The sequence below is a fragment of the Corvus hawaiiensis genome, chromosome 3 (assembly GCF_020740725.1).
Source record: "Corvus hawaiiensis isolate bCorHaw1 chromosome 3, bCorHaw1.pri.cur, whole genome shotgun sequence".
In the NCBI taxonomy this organism is placed as follows: domain Eukaryota; kingdom Metazoa; phylum Chordata; class Aves; order Passeriformes; family Corvidae; genus Corvus; species Corvus hawaiiensis.
Window position 1 is genome coordinate 56,511,078 of NC_063215.1, and position 20,522 is coordinate 56,531,599.

A 20,522-nucleotide genomic window follows, 5' to 3' on the forward strand; every position below is an offset into this window, starting at 1 on the left:
CCAGTGAATGACTGTTGGTTACTTGATTTAATTTCCTCAGTTAAGTGGACAGATTCTTCCAGTCTACATTATTGCAGAGGGAATCACAGAATATTCTCATACCCAAAGCAATTGTGTACAATAGCTACTCAGTAGAGTGTATGAGAGGATTGTTGGCTCTTTTAACCTGTATGGTGAATTTATCAGAGACAATTTAGAAGAGCCTTTCTTGTAATTATTTTGTAAGGCCAAAGAGTAAATCAAAACAGTATTATAAAAGTGCTAGGCACTATGTAAATTAAATATTAACCTATTTTTTTTGCATTGTTGTGTTTCATTTTGCTCATATTTCTTCTGTGTCAGATTATCCACACGCTAAGCATTTTTCTTGGGATAAGTATTTGGAAGAAACCAGTTCATTACCTGCACCTGCAAGGGCTTTTAAAGTGGTGAGAAAATGCTTAAATGTTTTTCACGCTTTTAAATTCATGTGATTAATTAGTTTAAGAAGAGAATACATATATGGTGTTCCTATGTTTCCAAGTATCCAGTTAATTAGTTGCATAATAGGTGGTTTATTTTTATGCAAGTTGCAGTTCACTGTTAGAAATCAGATTATTATAAATAACAATTAATGTATTATTTTAATTATTATAAATGGGATTAAATGCTACAAATATATTACTAATGAGTGTAATTTGCTATGGAAAATTACTGCCTACTTATTACAAATAATGAGATAGCTACTGAGTAATGATAACATATTTTGAAGATTTGTATTTCTGTACATTTTATATCGTGCAATAGATACAGTGTAAAAATGTTTGTAAGAGGTTAGTCTGCTTGTCCATCTAGTCCATTGCCTCGGGCAAGAGCTTTTTTTCAACGCCCTTCAGCAGACTTTTTTTCTGCAAGCTTGCAACTAGGGCATGTGGGCAGCACCCACAAGCAGCTCCCCAGCTTAACTACGGTGTCTGTGGGCAACATCCTTCTTTTATCTTTGTACTTGCTAGTTTCTTTCAGTGATCCATCTTTTTGAGCTCTTAAGATTTCAGTGATGGTCACTAATGCAGAAAGGAATTACACAATGGCTTGAGCTGGAAGGGAACTTAAAGATCATCTAGTTCCAATCCCCCTGCCATGGGCAGGAGCACCTTTCACTAGACCGGGTTGCTCAGAGCGCCATCCAGCCTGGCCTTGAACCCTTCAAGGGATTGGACATCCACAGTTCCAGGCAACCTGTTCAAGTGTCCCATCATCTTCACAGTAAAGTATTATTTTCTGATATCTAATCTAAACCTACTCTCTTTTAGTTTGAAACCATTTCCCCTTATCCTGTCACTACATGCCCTTGTAAAAAGGCCCCTCTCCATCTTTCTTTTAGTCTCCCTTCAGGTACTGGAAGGCTGCAATTAGGTCACTCCAAAGGCATCTCTTTTTCAGACTGAAAAAGCCCAGTTGCCTCAGGCTTTCCTCATAGGAGAGGTGTTCCATCCCCTCTAATCATCTTGTATTGCTGTTGGGAGCCAGCATCATAGCTCCCAGCCTTTGTCTCACAGCACACTGAAGCATGTTTGCCTCGGCTTTTCATATTAGGGACACTAATTCTCAATAACACTTTGCTAAGAGCTGGATTAACAAAAGCCAAAATGTGGTGTTTATAGCAGTTCCTGAGGTCAGTAGATTACCAGAGTTTATTAATGACCTGCAGTCTATCACCCCAAGGTGTGTCTGGTTTAATAATGTTTCTCAATCTTACATTCTCAGCATGAATACCCTGAGCAAGGATTAGGAAGGTATTTGGTTATATCTGAGACAGTAACAGTGTTTGATGTTGTATTATGGGAGAAAACCGAGTTCTTAAGCCACAGCTGAAGAAAAAACACCAATACTCTGGGAAGTCCTAGAGGGACTGATACATTATTTTCCTAAAAAATTAGAATAAAACCCATAATTTGTCTTGTGAATATGTTCCTTTAAAATGGAAATAATTTTGCTTTAGTTTTCATAACTGCAGATGACAAAACACAAAATCCAATACTCCTACCAAAGACACCATTTTTGTCAAAATAGTATTAAAAACCCAGGCATTTGGTCCTGTTTGTTACTGTTATGCTGTGGATTAGTTATGTTTTCAGTAGGAGACTGAAAAAGAGTTTGATTCATGAAACAAAAATACATACCAGAAAGCACAAATATGTTTCCTGTAGACGATTTCATGGACATTTCAGGGAACTAGTATGTAATGCTCTATTAAATACTGCGTTGAAACTGTTGGCCAAAATCTCTAGGAAAACTTTTCTAGAGAATTTAGGTAAAAAACTGATTCAAACAAAGATACCCATTTACATCCTTGGATGGCTTGAATCCAGTCCACTCCAGGAGAACCTAGAATCTCAAAGTAGTTACTTTGTTTCGCTAGATTGATAAGACTGGTTTGCATTACATTTTTATACTTGAATTTCTAGTAGAGGGAGGGCAGATTTGAAAAAATAAAGGCAGAAAATTTTTGATGGATTATATATATTTTACAACTGCATGAGATTTCGAGGTTTTCTTCTGTTTCACACAGTATTGTTCTTCTTTTCTAGAAACCTTCTCATGGCTTTCAGAAAAACATGAAACTTGAAGTGGTTGACAAGAGAAATCCAGTGTTTATCAGAGTAGCAACCATTGTAGATACTGATGACTATAGAATAAAAGTAAGTTTCTCTGTATTATCATGCTTAAGTAAATGATGACGACTTTGTAAAACTGAAATCCTGTAGTTGTAAAATTAACCATGGGAAGAAATGAGTGGCACTGCTCTGTCCTGCTAAGATTTTGCTCTTGCTGTTCACTAATTGATATATGCGTAATTCCTTCAGAATGGGTTGTATTATTGTCCTCCCAGTTACTTCTGCTGAGGTGAGTAGTTGGAGAGCAGAGATGAATATATTGGAAAATTGCTTTGGGAATAGCTGATAGGAGACAATTGTCTATTCTATCAAGAAATGTGATTATTTAATGTCAAGTATCAAAGGGCTGCTTTGATATTTGTATTAGGGACCATAAAATATTTGGTCTAGGTTAATTGAATCTATCTCTAGAAGTTTCCAAGGGAAGAGAGAGATATATGTGAGATATCAAAGAAATAGCCCTGATCTCTTGTCCTTTGTCAGTGATTTCTGCAATTCTGAAGTTTCTGTTAATTATGGGCTTTAGATTGGATTAAGCTAAGTTAATGTATTTTTTATGTATTTTGCAGAAGTTGTGTATTTGAATTAATTTTCTTTTATTGTACAAAGCCAGTTTTCCACTCTGGAGCCCTTAACTGTTGGAAGGACTAACATATACTAGATATCCAGTTAGAAACAAAGGATGTATGTGTTTGCAGTTTGTAGAGATTTTTTACCAGGCATACTTGTTATTTCAGGTAGGAGATGCAGCTGACATTTCATTTTGAATCATCTGAATTAACTGCTGGTAGGGAGTCATCAGAACTAATATCTTCACACCTACGCATTTTCTACCTTAAGTTGGACATGCAAAATAAAAAAAAAAAAAAAAAGGAAACAAAAAAACCCCATCCCAAAATCAAGAAAATACCCACTCTCCAGTCTAATTTATTAAATGACAAGATTTGTAACTTCTAGGGCAGTAATTTGACCCTGTAGCATATGTTGAAAGAGCTCTGTTTGTGTCTCTGTGTGTACGTGCATCCACACACGTGCGCGTGAGAGATCTGAGGAATTTACTGCTACAGAGGTCATGCAAGATTTGAAGATATTTAGCTTTTGTGTGGAAAAAACCCATGTGTATAACCCATACTGGTGCTTTCCTGGGAAGTCACATGCTTCATTTACTCTTTATCCTGTATAGTCTGATTTTAGTAAAATTGTTGCTTGTATGATGGAAGGGTTGTTTGTTTTTTACCGATAAATTACATTCTTTTAGTCCTTGCTTACTGCTCTGCTGTTCTTAAATCCAGTTCAAACAGGAGATTAAAAAACATTTGGATTTTTGTGTGGTTTTTTTGAGAGATGAAAAGGCAGAAATTCGTACTTAAGTATTAGTGTGAGAACTAATGTGAGAACTGCGTTATTCCTGGGATTTGACCCTGATAACACAGTAAACAACTATGTGACATATGGTTGTTTACTCTTTACTTTAGTGAGAGTATGCCTGGGTCCAGAATGTAATGTACATGTATTTTCCATGTAACTTAAGTAGTTCTCTGAAAGTGACTTCTCTAATGGACATACCATTTCTAGAGATTACTCAGGTAAACTGATTCTATGGAGAATTTTCCTGACCTAAAATGTACTATTCTCCCTTTTGTATTTTAGGTTCATTTTGATGGCTGGGATAGTATTTATGATTATTGGACTGATGTAGACAGCCCTGATATCCATCCTGCAGGCTGGTGTACAAAAACTGGACACCCTCTTCAGCCCCCACTTAGTAAGAGAAACCACATTGTAATGTAATGACGGTAAAAGGCGTGTGTGCTGTGCTATCTTTTTCCCTGCCAGTGCCATTCGAAGAAGAGAAGCCACTAGGGTATAATTGCAAATGTGACATTTAGTGCAAAATCAATAGTCAGTAATTAATCACTTTTTAGTAGATAGGTCTATTTACCCTTACTGCAATGGAAATACAAGAAACACAGTCAAAACCAGATGTAATGTTAAAGACCTGTTGTGTAAAATCCTGGTCTTCTCAAAGCCAGTGCTGAAACTGCTGTGGCACTCAGTAGGGGTAGGGTATCGTTCTTAAGATCCTTTGTTCACATCTCTCTTGATGGTTACTATGCTTTTTGGCTCAAAGGAGTCCAGAGTGCACTGAGAAGATGCTGCTTTCAATTGCTGTGGCAAATCCTCAAAAACAACTAACTTTCTTTTTTTCTTCAGCTGAGCAAAGAGGGATTAATGGTGCCCACTTTGAAAATAAATCTAACAGAAGCATGGTACCAATAATAACACTGGATTTACCAGCTTGCCCTGTCCGGGGATTTTGTTGTACTGATTGAAGTGAGAGGTATATGACAAATGAGACTGAAGATTGCAGGGAGAAGAGACTTTTTGGTAAATATATCCCTGCCTAGGCCACCGTGTTTCTAGATAATGACCGTGGAATCACTTCAGCCAAACTCTGAAGAGATGAGTTTTTAAGTGAGTGCTCTTCTCTGAGATTGGTTTATATAGTGACTCTGCGGTATGGTTTGCTCAAGTGCTGAGTATTCACAGCTGTAATAAGGTCAGAAAGAACTGTGCTTGGAAAATAAGAAATGCTGAGCAATGCCAAGTACTCAGAAAAAAATTAAGTGTAAAATAACTGGGATAAATCACACACAGTGTGAATATGTTACCTGAAAATCATGGTGCCTCAATTCAATGTCTCTAAATGACAAGAAGAAATGATTCCTATCCAGGCTGTGATCAGAGTATATTCATTAGTTTTCTGAGCACTCCAGCAGTACAGTGATGACTGCCTGTTAGGAAGTTAATCATTCTGCCTTCAGAGTCTGAATAGAGTGCCATAAGTGCCAAAGCACAAAGTGAATAACAAGAAGAAGACAGGATGCTGCATATCTGTTTCTTAATCTGAGATGTGCCGTCCTGTGTGCTGAATGAGCAGCCCAGGGGGAAAAGTAGTCTGTGGCCACATAAATAAAAATTGTATCATACGGCAAAAGAGCTGAATAAGGTTGCAACATTTTTATTATGTTAAGATTGATATAAAAATAAAAAAATCTTAGCCTAGGTGTGAGTATTAATAGGTAAATTCATGTTTTGGAGACATTAAAAGAAACAAGGTACAGATGCCCATCATGTATAACACATCATCTGCTCTAGATGGTGGCTTAGGAGGCACTGTTCATCCCTTTTAGGATGTGACTGTTAGAAGTAACTTTCTGTTAAGCTATGACAGGAGAGGAAGTTGACCATTCATTAAGCAGGAAAAGGCAATAACCTACACAAATGCTTATAAAATAGAATGATTGCTGAGTAAAAAGATTATTCCGACAATATAACTTTTATTACCATATAGAATATTATAAAAATGTTAATATTGTTTCCAAGTAAGTTAAAAAGCATTGCCAGACTTCTGAAAGGGTTTCAGGAGGAGGGAAGAAAATATTTTGCAAGACAGTTTCTGCTTCAGTCAATATAATAGGATTTTCAATGATGAGGTCCAGATCTCTGCCTTTCACATTAGGAAGGTTTGTGTGAATGCTGTGCAATGTTAGTAATATTAGTCTAGAGCAGTTACCAGTCAGTATTCATGTATTCATAGTCTTTTCAGATGTAGTGAATTCATCATGATGAATTATGACCTTTATGATAGCAGTTAGGGAATTGAGAGCCAAGTATTGGTGTTGATTTTTATATTGTTTCACAGTGATGCAAACAGCAGCTTCTCACTTAAACATGGACAACCAGTTGTAGCTCTTTTAAATTACATTTTTAAAGAGTTTGAATTTTTTAAGTGAGGAGAGAACATTTATAGGGAGGTTTTTTTTCAAAATCAGAACATCAGTGAAGCAGGACTTCCTTTTACAGAAACATCCCTATTCGGGTCACTCTTCCTCTGAGTCCACTTACTTGCTACATTTTAAGTATGAATTCTGCATAAAGGTAGAAAAGGTGAAATTCCCTGTTCTCTCACCAATTACAGTCTTTAAAGGCTATAGAAGTCTTTGGACTTCGGTGTAGTCATAGTGTTGTAACATTTTCATAGCTGGAATATTTGGTAAGAAAAGCTTTTGGACTGCTTTAATTATACGTAATAATTCTCTGTCTTCCATTATCCATCTGCGAGCAAGAATCTGTCTTTCATCTAGAAAAATCTATTTAAATAGGCCTTTTAATATCTGTATTGTTATCTGTAGGAGGAGATGTAAGTTCATGTACTTTTCAAGAAGAACTAGAGGGGGACAGTGCACGCCTGCAGAGGTGCAGCAGGCGTTCCCAGTGTCATGTACTGGAGCACAGCTGTGTCTCACTTCCTATGAAGCTGTGCATTGTTTGCTTGGGCCTCAAAGCGCCTTTTGGCATACATCCTTTAATCCTGCAGGCATCATTGTTACAGGTTGATGAAAATCAGATAGACACATAAATTCAATGAAGTGAAAATGTCAAAAATCTCCTGATGGCTTGTGTTTTTTAGTAGTATTTTCAGTCTTCGTTTTCACATCTTGTTTACTGGAAAACTTCAGCTAAAAAATGTGTAAGGACAGTATGCGTTACAAACACATCCCTGTCTTCAGGAACAGGGATAGGGTAACTTGCTTTTTCTGTGCTCTTGCAAAACAACCAGGTTCCAGCTAAATGTAGATGATAGAAGAGAAATTTGATGTCATGCAGCTGCTCCAAGATTTGTGTTCTTTATATAGATGTAGTTCTGTTGTAGAGATTTACTCACACGGAATAAAATTATTTCTCCAGTGGATTAGGTTGTTTAAATCTCCATTATGCTTTTGCAGAATGCATTATTAAAGTACTTCTGTTTACTTATTTCTTCATGCTTGCTACAATGCACAGGTATTTGTGCATATTTATACAGCTTTTAAATATTAGATCATTTTTTAAAATCTCATTTGTAATTTCACCTGGCATGCAGGTCCCTTGGAATTGGTGGAAGCTTTAGAGCATGGAGGGTGTCCCACAGCAGGATGTAAGGGAGTTGGACACATCAAAAGAGCAAGACATATTGGCCATCACAGGTATGTTCTGTGAAACTGATTTTTTTCTTTCAATTGAGGGATGTGTGCAGATGGTTTTTTTAAATTGTTGTTCATAAGAAAACAGATCCAAGCTGGAAAAAAATAGGAAACCTTGTAAACCTAAATATGCAATTATTTCAGTTGCCATGGTGAGCATGCTGAAATAAACATTAGCAATCTGTAACTTCATTTCACCAGGGTGTACTGAGATAAGATTTGTCGTACATTACTTTTTGTCACAATTGGTAGATTCAGTTACTCTCTATTTTGTTCCTATGAGGATTCCTCGGTTGTCCAGACTGCAAAATATTACAGACAGATATGTGTCAAGTAATAACTTTTGAACCTTTTGAAATATGATTTTATTATGCCTTGGATTTTTTTTTCTGCTTGGCTGGTAGGGGTAAGGACTTGCTTGTTGGTTTGGAACAATGCTAGAAAGGAAATTCCGATTGACATATTCCCGAATGATAGCTTGCTGCTTCTATTTAGTGTTTCTAAAGGTGCTTTGTCGAACACCTTCTGAGGTATAATTCAGAAATATGGACATCTCATCCTAGACAGTAGTTGATATTAGCATGGTAGATTGGAATGGAGGGGACATGGGAAACATTTCCCAAGTTGAAATCTTGCTATTTTAAAAGTATTTAGAGTGTGAGGTGAATCCAGACTGTTTCAGTAAGGGATATACAAGTAATATAGTATGCTAAGCTGAGAACTAAGCATCATGAATGGCATCCTGTTACCTTTTTGCAAATTGGAGCTTCCAGAAGTTGTCATTTTTCCATTACAAAGTCATAAAATTCTCAAATGTCATGTCACTTTGTTCTTCCTGCTCTCTCATATGGTTAGAGGATTGCTCTTTGGTTATTTACCTATACATTTTTTGAATTACCTTTTTAAACTGCCCTGATCCAAGAGTGAGCTCTGCAATCTTTTCATGTTTTTGATGAGAGAATTGTGTCCTGTTGACTCAAATTATGCTACAAGGTTTTGATGATGTATCACCATGTGTTAAGGTCCTGGCTAATCCCTAACAAAGATACCTGGCTAGCAATACTCACTGTATTGCTACATTTTGATGTGCAAAAGGCATCTTCTGCTGCAAATTCTTCCCTATCTGCAGCAGAAGCATTGTGTTTGTACTGTTAGGAGCAGAAGGAGCTCATGATGGTAGGACAGGCTTTGTCCCCAGGAAGGGATGTAACTAGTCTGGCTCCAGTGACACAACTTGTTGCAGTAAGAATTGTGGTGGAGTTGTCATGACACAGTATGCCACACCACTGTCTTTCAGATTATTTTCACCCTATTCCTGTTGTCTTTTTCTGTCTGTGTTATTTTTCTTTGGTTTTTTTCTCCCAGTTGTTTTATCTTCCTTTTTCTACTTTCCCTTTATTGCACTCAACAAGCAGGATAACTCCTTAAACAGTCAAGTCAGTCCTTAAGAGGTTACCATCTATTACCGTATCGTAACCTTCTGCATTCATAGTCTTAATCCACTGCAAATGTGAACTAAACCGGATTTGCCTAAAAAGCTTCCTGACTGCTTATCTGAAACCCATTTTATTTCTTATTCTAGTAGACTTGAGTCTTGTATAATTTATTATTGCATCTAATCTGGAAGACAGTAAATTCCAATTCCTTACCAAGTGCTATCTCAATTACTTAGAATCTGTTGAACATACCATGGGTTTCAGCCCAAAGTTGAAACTTAAAATAAGAAAAAAAAGAAAGTAAATTTGTCTGAAAAGTTTTTCGTTTATGATCTCTCTAAATAAACATTGGCAATAAAAGTTCTAGTGTTTTAGATGGAAAGGATGAGTAAGAGCTATATGTCTATTTACTTTGTGTAGCCTTTGCTTTTATAGCTACATTTGCCACGCTATTTAAAGGTTGTTATACTTACTCATCCTGAATATTAAGAAAAGAAACAAACTCACGGCATTTCATTGTGCTTTATTTTTACTGTAGTCTTGGCAATCCTATTATTTGCACATTAACTGATAGTTCTAGGGTATAAAAATATAAGCAAAGAAATTTCGTTGATCATAAGACAGATACTTGCCATTTCATAGAAAATTTATTTTACCAGTAAGTATTTATTCACTAGCTATTGGTTTGCCCTCTTTGCTGATATTCTAGTTTTGTTCTTCAGAATTTCTGAGGCAAATAATGAGATTTGTTACTCATCTGGAGCCTACAAATTTGAGGGTCCAGGTCACCACAAAAATTCTAATGTCATACCACCACTTTTTTCCTGAATTAATGAAGAGATTTTGAAATTTGTATAATTTTCAAATCAGGTAGCATTCCCATGGCTCTTTTATCTTGGCAACCTTGAAATGTATTTAACCATGCTTATCTTTTCTTTTGTGATGAGGTGCAAAGCATAAATGCCTGTGTGCAGAAAGGATGATAATTTAAAATGCTAAGTAGTTCTGAAGTAATTTTGAGAGCTTGTTCCTTAGGAATCAGATGAAAGCCTCGGTGATTAATTATATAGGAGGGCTAAAGCATTTACTTTTTGGAGAAGCTCATGTTAATAAGGACTTGGTATCTATCAACAGCTGATCCAGGGTTATGTGCTGCACAGTTGAAACAGCCTGATGTACAGATTGTTAGCATTATGCAGATCACCTGCATATTTATGATTGTGAATTGTATACCCTGATGTTTAATGCATGCCATAACTCTCAGGTTCAAGCAGAAACGCAAAGAGGTCAGTTGTAAGTAGTTCATTAGAGTTTTGAGTCAACTCTTCATGAGTAAAGATTTTTGCCAGAAACTTCAAACTCCACGTGTGTTATGTGTAAGTTGAAGTGAACTGAAGTACTGTGGTAGAGGCTGTGTTGTAAGACAGGACATGTTGTATAAACATGGAAACCTCAACTCAGCAGAAGGTCACATCTGTTTGTTCAGTGTCTGCTGAAGTAACTGTCAGCTGGTTTGATGCCAGTCTCAAGTTTTATTTATCTTTTATGTCAAGTCATTGGCACTGGTCAAATCCATTCTAAAGTACTCTTGATTCAGGTTTAGACTCCTGAAGCAGCTTTCCCCTAAAAAACGAATGCTTTGATGATAAACATGTGTAATTGTGAAAGAGTATAGTTGTACTGTTTGTTTTGAGACTAGTTAAAAATGGTTTCATAAAGTCTGAAGTAAAGAGATCACTTAACAAAATCCATCAGAAAAAAAGAACACATCCCTCAGATGCTGTCTAAAGGTTTCTTGCTAATCATATATCACCAGCTGATGTGGTCATCTGGACATAGGCTACTCTAGATAGTCTAATCCACTCGTTAGTCCAGGTGAATTTTTCTGGAGCTCTCATTATAACCTCATCCCTTGACGGTGCTTGGCAATAACTTGCACCTGAAAGGCACTGAGGAGCTGGGGTTGGTAACATTTCCAACGAGTATAGCTAAACCAGGAGACCTGTCTGTGGCTTGATACAGGTTTGCAAAATATTCCAAGTGGTCATAAAGACTAATAATCTATATTTAAAAGTACTTTATATGCAGGTTCTTAGACCGAACAGAGTGCTGCCTTAACCTTCTTCAGTTTAAGAGAGAATTCTGGCCTATGTTCCCTTCTGATACTAGGTGTAGCTGAGAGTATTCCATCTGGACTCTGTGCTTCAGAAAATTTCCATACTGCTACAAGATAGGAGCATCTTCAAATGTGTGAAGAAGACTAAGGTCCATACCTAACTATCAGCAACCCAGTTTTATCTTCCTACCCTTGAACTTTATAGAAAAGAGATATGTATGTTACTGCATCTAGAGACAGATCTTGAGTGTGATAGAAGAGCAATTGCAAATAAACACAGGTGTGATATGCTACTCAACACTTCTGTTCCGTCACACCGTTCTGGAAAGGGCTGGTTATGTAAAACCCCTGTTGACTTGAAAATTACAGGCCTGTGATCAGAATGGTGCATTGCCTTTTTCTGTATTCATCTTTCATGATTCAATAAAAACAGAAACTTATTTTAATGCCCAGTTTTTACTCAGCATATGCAGGACTCTGCAAACAGTGGCTTCCTTTCCTCAGAAAACTGTGTTATGCACACACTTATTGCCAGCCAGTCTGCTGCCATTTCAGTAGTGCCCTGCAGACAGCTAATTGTTGTGCTGTGCTGATCCTTCAACATTTAGAGATAGCTGATTACTCTCCTGTGTGGGGATGTGTGTGTGTCAGGTGCTATTAATGTGAATGTTTGTTTACTGAGGCAGCTCTGATGATAATTGAGATCTTCGTGTTGGACTGGTTTCAAAGCTGTGGAGCAGTGCTGGGGGGTGTAAAGCCCTGTCACATGAATAGCAGAGGTTTTGCATTGAGTACCTGCTGCTGCGTTTGCCTCCTGCCATTCTTCCTCAGCCTCTGGCAGACCTTGGTACTCCCCCCCCCCGCCCCGCCAAGGACATCTGATCATTTTGGAAACTAGCTTCTTAACTTCTGCTGTTTTCAAAACGATGTGCTAAAGCAAACTGGAGCAGAAATCCAGGTTTAAGGTGACAGAAGAGTTAAAAATCCTTATTTAATATTAAATAACCTAAGCACCAAGACTTCTGAGTCCTTGAGATGAGTTGTGTTAAAAACTTACAGTCCTATATAAATCAAATACTTCTATTATGTAGGAATAACAAGATTAATTTTTTTCATTCTTTATAATAGACCAAGTTAAACTGAACTGAAGGCTGGAGGCATTGAGTTTCAGGAGGGTTTACTGATTGATCTAAAGCCATACACATGTTCATTCATGCTGTGTTTTGTTGTAACAAAGCTAACAGTGGAAACCACGAGGGTTCTTTTTGTTGCCTCAAGTAACAGTAACATCAAAGGGCTATCAAGGAGTTTTTAAAAAATGATCCAGCAACTTGAATTATTAATTACAGAGAAAAAGTCATCTGAATCTAGTGTTACAAAGCATCATTAATATTATAACTATTGTTGACTGAAACAGTCATTCAGCTTCAGTTTTTCCAGAAGATACTAAAAGGTGCTATATGAGCAGGCAAGTTATAATAAAAGACTGAATTTTGAGGCTTTTTCTTGGGGTTTTTTGTTTTGGTTGGGTTTTTTTAAAATTTAAAACCTATTAGTGATGTGTGTAAGTAGAAAGCCTGCTGGAGTCTGACAATCATATTGTCAGATTTCATTGTGATGTAAGTCTTGCTTAATAATACACAACTGAAGTTAAATATCACAGTGGCAGTGTTCGGTGTTTCCTTGTGACAGCCCTTTAACTGCTCAGAAACATTGCTCAAAACACTCCTGTGAGCCTAGGAAGCCAAAAGAAAATTACATGCTTTGCCCTGTAGCAATGGCAGAACTGAGATTAACCAATATATTCATGAATTTCTGATAACTGTATTTCATCACAATGGTATGTGTTTGTCACAGCAAGAACTTAAATCACACTAGCATTGGTGCCTTAAAACCTTTTTCTGAACAGGAGCCTGTATCTTTGATCTTGTATTTTGTTTGAAAGAGAAAAAATACATCACTGTGGTAGATGCAGCAGCAGAAGACATCTGGCAGGAGCTAGTCCTAAGACACAAAAACCCACTAGCTTGACAATAAATATAAGTAGACATATACAAATAGGTTTAAACCAAAATGCCCTATTTTGCTTAAGAGAAAGTAGAAATAAAAGGTGAATACTCCAAGTTAATTTTTATTTGTATATTTTGTTCCATGTCTCTAAAAAATTTCATTAACAAAAGCATACCATACTTCAAGTGTAGTGTTTTATAGCCAAATGGGTGGCTGGACTCTATCTCATTTGGATGTGTAAACAAAAAGTTCCCCAGAAGAAGGCAAAGATGACTGTTCTGTGCTTCATTGGATCACCTGGGGATAGGGCTACATGTCCCTTTAAAGCCCTGTGGAGACTGTTACGGAGCAACATCTGCTTGGAGTAGCCTTAAACAGGGATCTCATCTTGCTTAGAAAAGCAGAAACTATTATATTTTTTTTCCCTCCATAATTCAAGTTCAGCATAGCTACTCAAGGATTTAAAAATAACAAGAGTAATAATTTAAAAAAAAAGTCGATACTGTCTTGTTTTCAAATGAGCCAACTGCAGAAATCAGACATGCTGTTGATCTGTCTTGATAACCCCAGCAAGGGCTGACTGACTTGGCCTTAAGGAATTTTCTCCTTTATGCAAGTGCTGAGAGAAATGTAAATTTCCACTAACTTTTTGTTTTTATATTGGCAACATCAAAATTGGATTACCAATATTTGTCCAGCCCCATTATAGGAGCTGTTACATACTCATTCTGAACCCAGAGCTTTACCTTTTCCTTAGTAAAGGAAAAGGAGAGTGTACAGCATATTTTGAATAAAAGGCCTTTTTTCTTTTTTAGTGCTGTGCTTTGTAGAAAGAAAATGATAGTGAAAGCTGTTGTTTTTCTATTTATTTTTGTAATTTGGAGGTGGCAGGGCGTATGGCTGTCAAGGTAGACTTGTTTATATTAGACAGTTCTCTTTGGAAATCATGCATGTAACGATCAGTGAAACAAATAAAACATTGCACTGATTTATGGCAAGATAGGTAGTTGTATTATTGAAAAGAAAATGAGCAAAATTGCAGAATATGGGTTTTTTACCTTTTAACATTATAGAAATCCTTGTAAAAATACAAGTGAATAGGAAAGCATAATTTCAGAATATAGTTAGTGTCATAGCTCATGAGCCACAAATAGAGCATCATATTTAGTACAGTCTCTCCTGTATCTTACACAGAGTTTTGAAAACTTGAGTGTGATGCTATTCATATATGTTGTGACATATATACACGCTATTCAGAGTTTAGGATATGATCATTGGTGTGTTGAGTATGCAGTCTGGCTGACTAATCAGTTGCACACTGCAGAGCAATCTTCTGAAGAAAATATCCTAGTTTGGCCCCATGTGTTTTGGTTTGTATTGCTGTGTTTCCCTCTTACTTCTTGTGCAAACACAGGTTTTCTGACTTTGAGTGGTACAACTTTCACGTTTGTTAGAGTAATAGTTGCAAGTTGTTCTATCAATGTTCAGTGTCAAATTCTTTCCCTAGCCAGGAGCACATGGAAACAGAGAGTATTGAATGTTAAGAAATACTGTGAAAATATCACAGTCTCTTAATGGAATATCACAAAATAGCATTTGCAAAGATGGGGCACTCACTGCAGTAAGGGGATGTGCACCATTCCTCATGTTGTACCCTTGAAATGCAGCTTCTGTGTAGACATTTTGTAATAGAAACATCCTCCTTCACATAAATAAATAGCCATTGTAATATGAATTTATTTGGAGAGATGTGGATGTAGTCAAAGGCATCCTGTGTTGTATAAGTACCATTAAAATTATGAGAGAGCAGGCTAAGCATTCATCAAGCAATTTTCCTCAATTAATGTTGTAATACAAATTAATAAAATTTGTGTTACACAAGTTGTTGTCAAAAGGAAATGTGAAGTTGAATTTTTTAATCGATGGATTTATTAACATTTTAAAGTATGACTACTTACTGCTTTTTTTTTAATCTTCTTTATATTAAGTTATGTCATCTACTTCTAGGAAACTCCAATGTCATTTTGTTTGAAAAAAGTGAAATCATTAAAGTGCCTGAGAATAAAGAGTCATTTTTCTTCTTTAACTTCTAGTGCAGTCAGCTGCCCATATTCAGAGATGAACTTGAACAAAGAAAGCCTCTTACCTGACCGGTTGAGTGGGGAGATGCCTGCAGCCAGTCCTATCTCCAGAAACAGAAAAGTGGAAACAAGTGAAAGATCCACCTCTCCTGTAATCAAGTAATTATTATTGAAGCGATGTCTGTGACTAACAGCAGTACTTGATTTCTGTGTTCTGCAATGCAATTTATAATTGTGCAATGACTGAATGGTTTCAGAAAGGCCTGCCTAGTTATCTACATTTTCATTTACAAGGAAGAAAAATGTTTTTTTCAGTGCTTATCTAAAAGGTCACAGAGCTGTCAAAGACTGATACTGAGACTGTCTGTGGTTTAACAAGAGTTCAGTTTCATCTTCGGTGTAACTATCTAGACTACTAAGTGGTTAACTGGAATTTAAAATTGAATGTTGACCAGTTGGTTTCACTTTAGAAAATTATGTCTCTGTGTTTCTTTTGTTTGCTGTAGTAGCCTTATTGATGTGACTGTAAGTTAATGTTGCTCTTTGAAGAACAGCCACTATTCTGTCATTACACTGGGAGTGGGGAATCAAGTTACTGGGACTGAGTTTTGCAAGAATAATGCTGAAGTCTGTAGCTGAAGCTTTTAAACAGGAGCACTGGGAAAAAAACAAAGGAGTGCAATACCAAGATGATTATTGCAGATTATTATTTTATCTCAGAAATTGTGGATACTGATTTCTGTGTTTATTTTGGGCTATAGGGAAAAATAGAGAATTTAAGAAGGACAGGAAAAGAAGAGAGGCTTTCCATTCTTTTCAAGGCTACATTAATGTAAATGTGAAATGTGAATGTTTGTAGTGAAGATTTCCAGTTCCTGCTGTAATGACCACATATTTTCAATAGATGGTATTTTAAATTGCCTTCTCAGAGACAGTTTCAGCTTCATGCTTTAAAACCCCAGGTATTCCACTGTCAAAGAGTTCTGCCTGATTTGATTGTTCTTATAAATTTAAGGTTTTAGAAATCTGAAGTGACTTAATTGCTCGCTGGCAGGTAGCCTGCGTACCGTTACAGTGAATCCAGTAACATTTCGAGCAATGTCCTCAGTTGCAGGGACTGTGTCAAGTGCTACTTTTTTCATTGTCCCAATTAAGAGGCTGCATACAACATTTTAAAGGCTGCACAGTGACATATCATGGGATAGAAAGGATATGAGGAAAATAATACCTCAAAGTGTTCTTATGTCACAGATATTTGAAGTGGATAGCTTATTATCAAAAATACTGTTAGACAAGTTGTCTTCCTGTTGAATTGCCTAATCATTTTACCTTTGATTGAATGGAGAAAGAGTTCTTTATTTTGATTTCTGAAAATCCCAGGTGTACGATCTTGTTAGTGCCAAGCAAAAAACTTCTCTGTATTTCTTAAGCAAAAAAAACCACCTTGGATGTCTTCAGTTGACTTTTTGTGCATAGAGAAGATAAATTAAACAGCAGCTTAGCTTCCACTTTTAAACATTTCGTTAATTTGTTTTAAACAGTGACAGAAAATGCCCCAGCCCTGGTCACGTAGGTATGAAATCTTCACCTCACAATCGACCATCGGGGAAAACTGTACCAGAAACCACCAGGCTGGAAGATGCAGAAAGTAAATCTCCTTGCAAGAAGCCCCTGTTATGCAATGTGAAAGAAAAGAAGGCACTTGGGTAACTCTCAGTTCCTTTCAAAGTACTGGTTGTTTGGAGTCAGTTTAAAATGCAACTTACCAGGCAATGCAGCCCAGTGGTTTGTCTGTGGAGTTATTAGAAGCGGTGGGGAAAGAGATGGAAGCTCTTCAGATCTCTTTATCTTAGAAATAGAGGGGAAGGGAGTATCACAAGGTATATAAGAAATAAGAAACACATGTCAGAGGAGAGGAAAAATACAATACAGATCAATTACTGGAAATTAAGATCCTTCTTCCTGGGTTTGTGTACAAATATGTTATTGTATATATACAAATATGTACAGATGTGGAAAAATTGAAAGTAATTCCATAACTTTCAGCATCTGGCATGCATTTTTGACAGAAAATGACATGAGATAGCTTTTTATACCATAAATATTATTCTCCAGTGCAAGTCTGGAAACTGTCTTTGGAGCTAAAGTACACAATTCAGTGTTTTCATGGGGATATGTGAGGCAATAGGATTCCCTAAATTTTTAATTAATTACAGTATTGCTACATTATTTTATTGACTATTTTCAAACAGAAATAGATGACACCCTGGACTAAGAAGTGTTTGTTACCTATTTACATGAGCTATGTTATTTTGTGTTCATAATACATGAACTGTATTAGCAATAATAGTGGCTTGAGAGACAGAGACTGGAGAGTTGGTACTATATGATAAATATCCCACAGTAAAGCTGATGATTGAAATGCAACTGTTTTTGTTAAGAATTGGACTTTGATAATACTTGTGGGTCCCTTCCAACTTAGGATATTCTGTGAATCAAATCCTCTGAAAATGCTGCAAGTTTTTTTTTTTTTAAACTTTTTTTCAAATTGGGTTAACTAGATGTGGCAGTGTTTTATTAGTTTTCTTCCTTTTTCCACTAGACTGTTTAACTATTATTAGTTATTTCCTTTATTGCAAAAACCTACATTAAATAAAAAATAAAACTTCATTTGTAACTTTTTGCATTTTTTAGGGGTTTTTTTTTAAATTATTCTTTCATGTTATTTCAATCAGGTTATATTGTTCAAGTTATTTTGGAAAAGATTTGGTAAGAGCATCAAGCAGTGTTGATATAATTTCCCTACTACTAATAAACAGCATTCACTAGTCATACTCTAGTGAATTTAAACAGCAAATAAAAAAAGATGGCTTCAAGTGTAATTTTGAAATAACCTGTGTTAAAAAATAGTTATAATTCATCATTTTAACCATACTTACAGTAAATTCACATTTTTTTTAGAAATATACTTCGGCTTTACAGACTACCTGTTAAGATTAATTGAAGAAAAAATTTTTTGTCTTTTATCTTTTTTAGAGGATCTTACCTTTAGAAGACTTAAGCTAACCAATACATGTGCTATCTGTTCCCTGTGTTGAGTCATTTTCATTAAGAGAATAAGTCTTGTGCCAATTTTGAACAACCCAGAGACTCTGCAGTTTGTGTTTCAACTATTTGAATCCACTGATGACTGTCTGCATTTTATTGTCTAGCTTTCCTCATTTGTTATGTATCCAGCAAAGTCATAGAGGACTTTCAGTTGAATAATCTTCCTTTGAAAAAGGCATGAAAAATAACATTCGGTATATATGAACTGCTGTGGTTATAAAATATTGAGCATCTAGTTATTGCAATACTCAGTGGATCTTTTTAGATGTGTATTCAAAGTACACATGCATAATTGAAGACATAGATACACACACTTGTGTGCTCTTTAGTTGCTGAGCTCACAGCATGGATTTAATTATGTTTGACTTCAGTTCAATTGTGTATACCTTCATATTCAAAGGTAATCTTTTGTTTCACAGAAGTCCTTCATTGAGGAACCATCCACAAATGAACCCAAACATGAGTTTTACTTTGTTGTGTTAAATCTAAGTGGTACTCAGCTAATCTCTAGTTCCACTTACTCCTTTTTTTTTTTTTTTTTTTTTTAGGCTCTTTATGCATCAAACAATTATATTAGAAAATTTTGGTTTGCAAAAATATAATTATGTACATAAATAGTGCAGTGTGTCCCTCTGGAATGTTCCTGAGATTAAAAGTCGTGATAAAAATTACATGCCTATAGCATATTCAATTTTAATTTGAAAGTATCTTCAGAGTAGCAGAAGAACTTCACTGTAATAAGGATTCCACTCTGGAAATCTCTACAGTGAAGGAAGGTGAACACTCAGGCTTGGGAATCGAATGATACTAGCTCTTAAAAGAAAATTCAATTTGTCTTCCAGCATCTTCCCCAAAACCTTCAATTTATGATACTGTCATATTTAACTAACGAGGTAAAATTTCTGGATGTATATTGCTATGAAAATTGCCGTCAAGAAAATAGGGAGGTACTTGTTTCCTCACAGGTTTTGGTGATCTCTCCCCCTTATGTTGAATTACAGCTATCATTCCCTTTGCCTTTGGAATTAATTGCACTAGTTTGTAGCGTGTTACTTTAGAAATTTTCTGTGTTTGTGGAGTTGGGAAAATAAGTTTTAAGTAAATAAATCTTTCTAAGGAAGAAAGTCCTTTGTGGCACATGAAGTGCCTGCTGTACACATTCCACTGGTATTGCTTGTCATACCATTATTATTTGTGTCCTGTCATACTAAAAAGGCTGGATTTTCTGATCTGCTTTGTTCATTTTGCACCATTAGTAGTGTGATAATTATATTTCTGTTGAAGTCAGTGAACTTGAATCTTAAATCAAGCTCCTACTTGATATAGTCACGGATGTTTTCTTGTATATAATATATAAATGTTATTTATTAGTATAAATGTAAGCAGTGGAATTAAACAGACCTGTTTCTTCTGCGGATTTGTCTTCTGAGGGTTAGCTAATCTTGGTGTGTAACAAGGTGTTAGGTGTAGATTGGCTTTTTATCTGTGATTGTGACATTTGTTAAGGGGTTCTTGTTGACTCTTCTGGGGATTTCTTGTAGTCTTGACTCTAAGAATCATTCTGTCTGCTGCATATTTTTGGAATATGCTCATTACGTACTTGGCATCTCTGAGTGCTCTGTATCTGTGATGGTTTAGTAAGAATTGGCCAGAGTGTTCTGAAATTCTTAAAAGCAGGAGTAAGTAGACACATAATGTCAGCAAATTCGTATCACTTCACACCTGTAAGAAGCCAGGCTGGAAATTACTTCTGAAGGCAGGGTTTGAAAAGGAAATTCCCAGGGGCTCACTTTAAGATGGAAATGTGCACACCCCCACTTACCCCCACCTTTATAAGATAATAAGAAATTCTCTTATTAAGAAATTCTCTTAATATGAGAATAAGAAATTCTTTTATTTCCACATCTCTTGCCCAGTTTTTCTCAATAGGGGGAAAACATTCCCTCTTTGCAAATGTTTGGGCCAGCAAAGCTGAGGGAGAAGCTGGATCAGAAGTAATGCAAAAGCATATACAAAAGAATACAGATATTTTCGATGGGATCATTAACAGCTGCATTAACAGCTGGGTGTCAGGAACTGTACTGACA

At 36.2% G+C, this 20,522-nt stretch overlaps 1 protein-coding gene across 7 annotated transcripts in view; it reads left to right on the forward strand.

Moving 5' to 3' along the window:
* Positions 1–20,522, forward strand: part of L3MBTL3 (L3MBTL histone methyl-lysine binding protein 3) — a 76,841-nt gene that overhangs the window by 45,999 nt on the left and 10,320 nt on the right. For all 7 annotated transcript variants that reach the window (XM_048298324.1, XM_048298328.1, XM_048298325.1 and 4 more), the window contains 6 exons: positions 343–428; positions 2,571–2,681; positions 4,308–4,422; positions 7,585–7,687; positions 15,340–15,486; positions 16,869–17,033. In XM_048298324.1, coding sequence (XP_048154281.1) covers positions 343–428; positions 2,571–2,681; positions 4,308–4,422; positions 7,585–7,687; positions 15,340–15,486; positions 16,869–17,033 — 727 coding nt within the window. The remainder of the gene's footprint in view (positions 1–342; positions 429–2,570; positions 2,682–4,307; positions 4,423–7,584; positions 7,688–15,339; positions 15,487–16,868; positions 17,034–20,522) is intronic.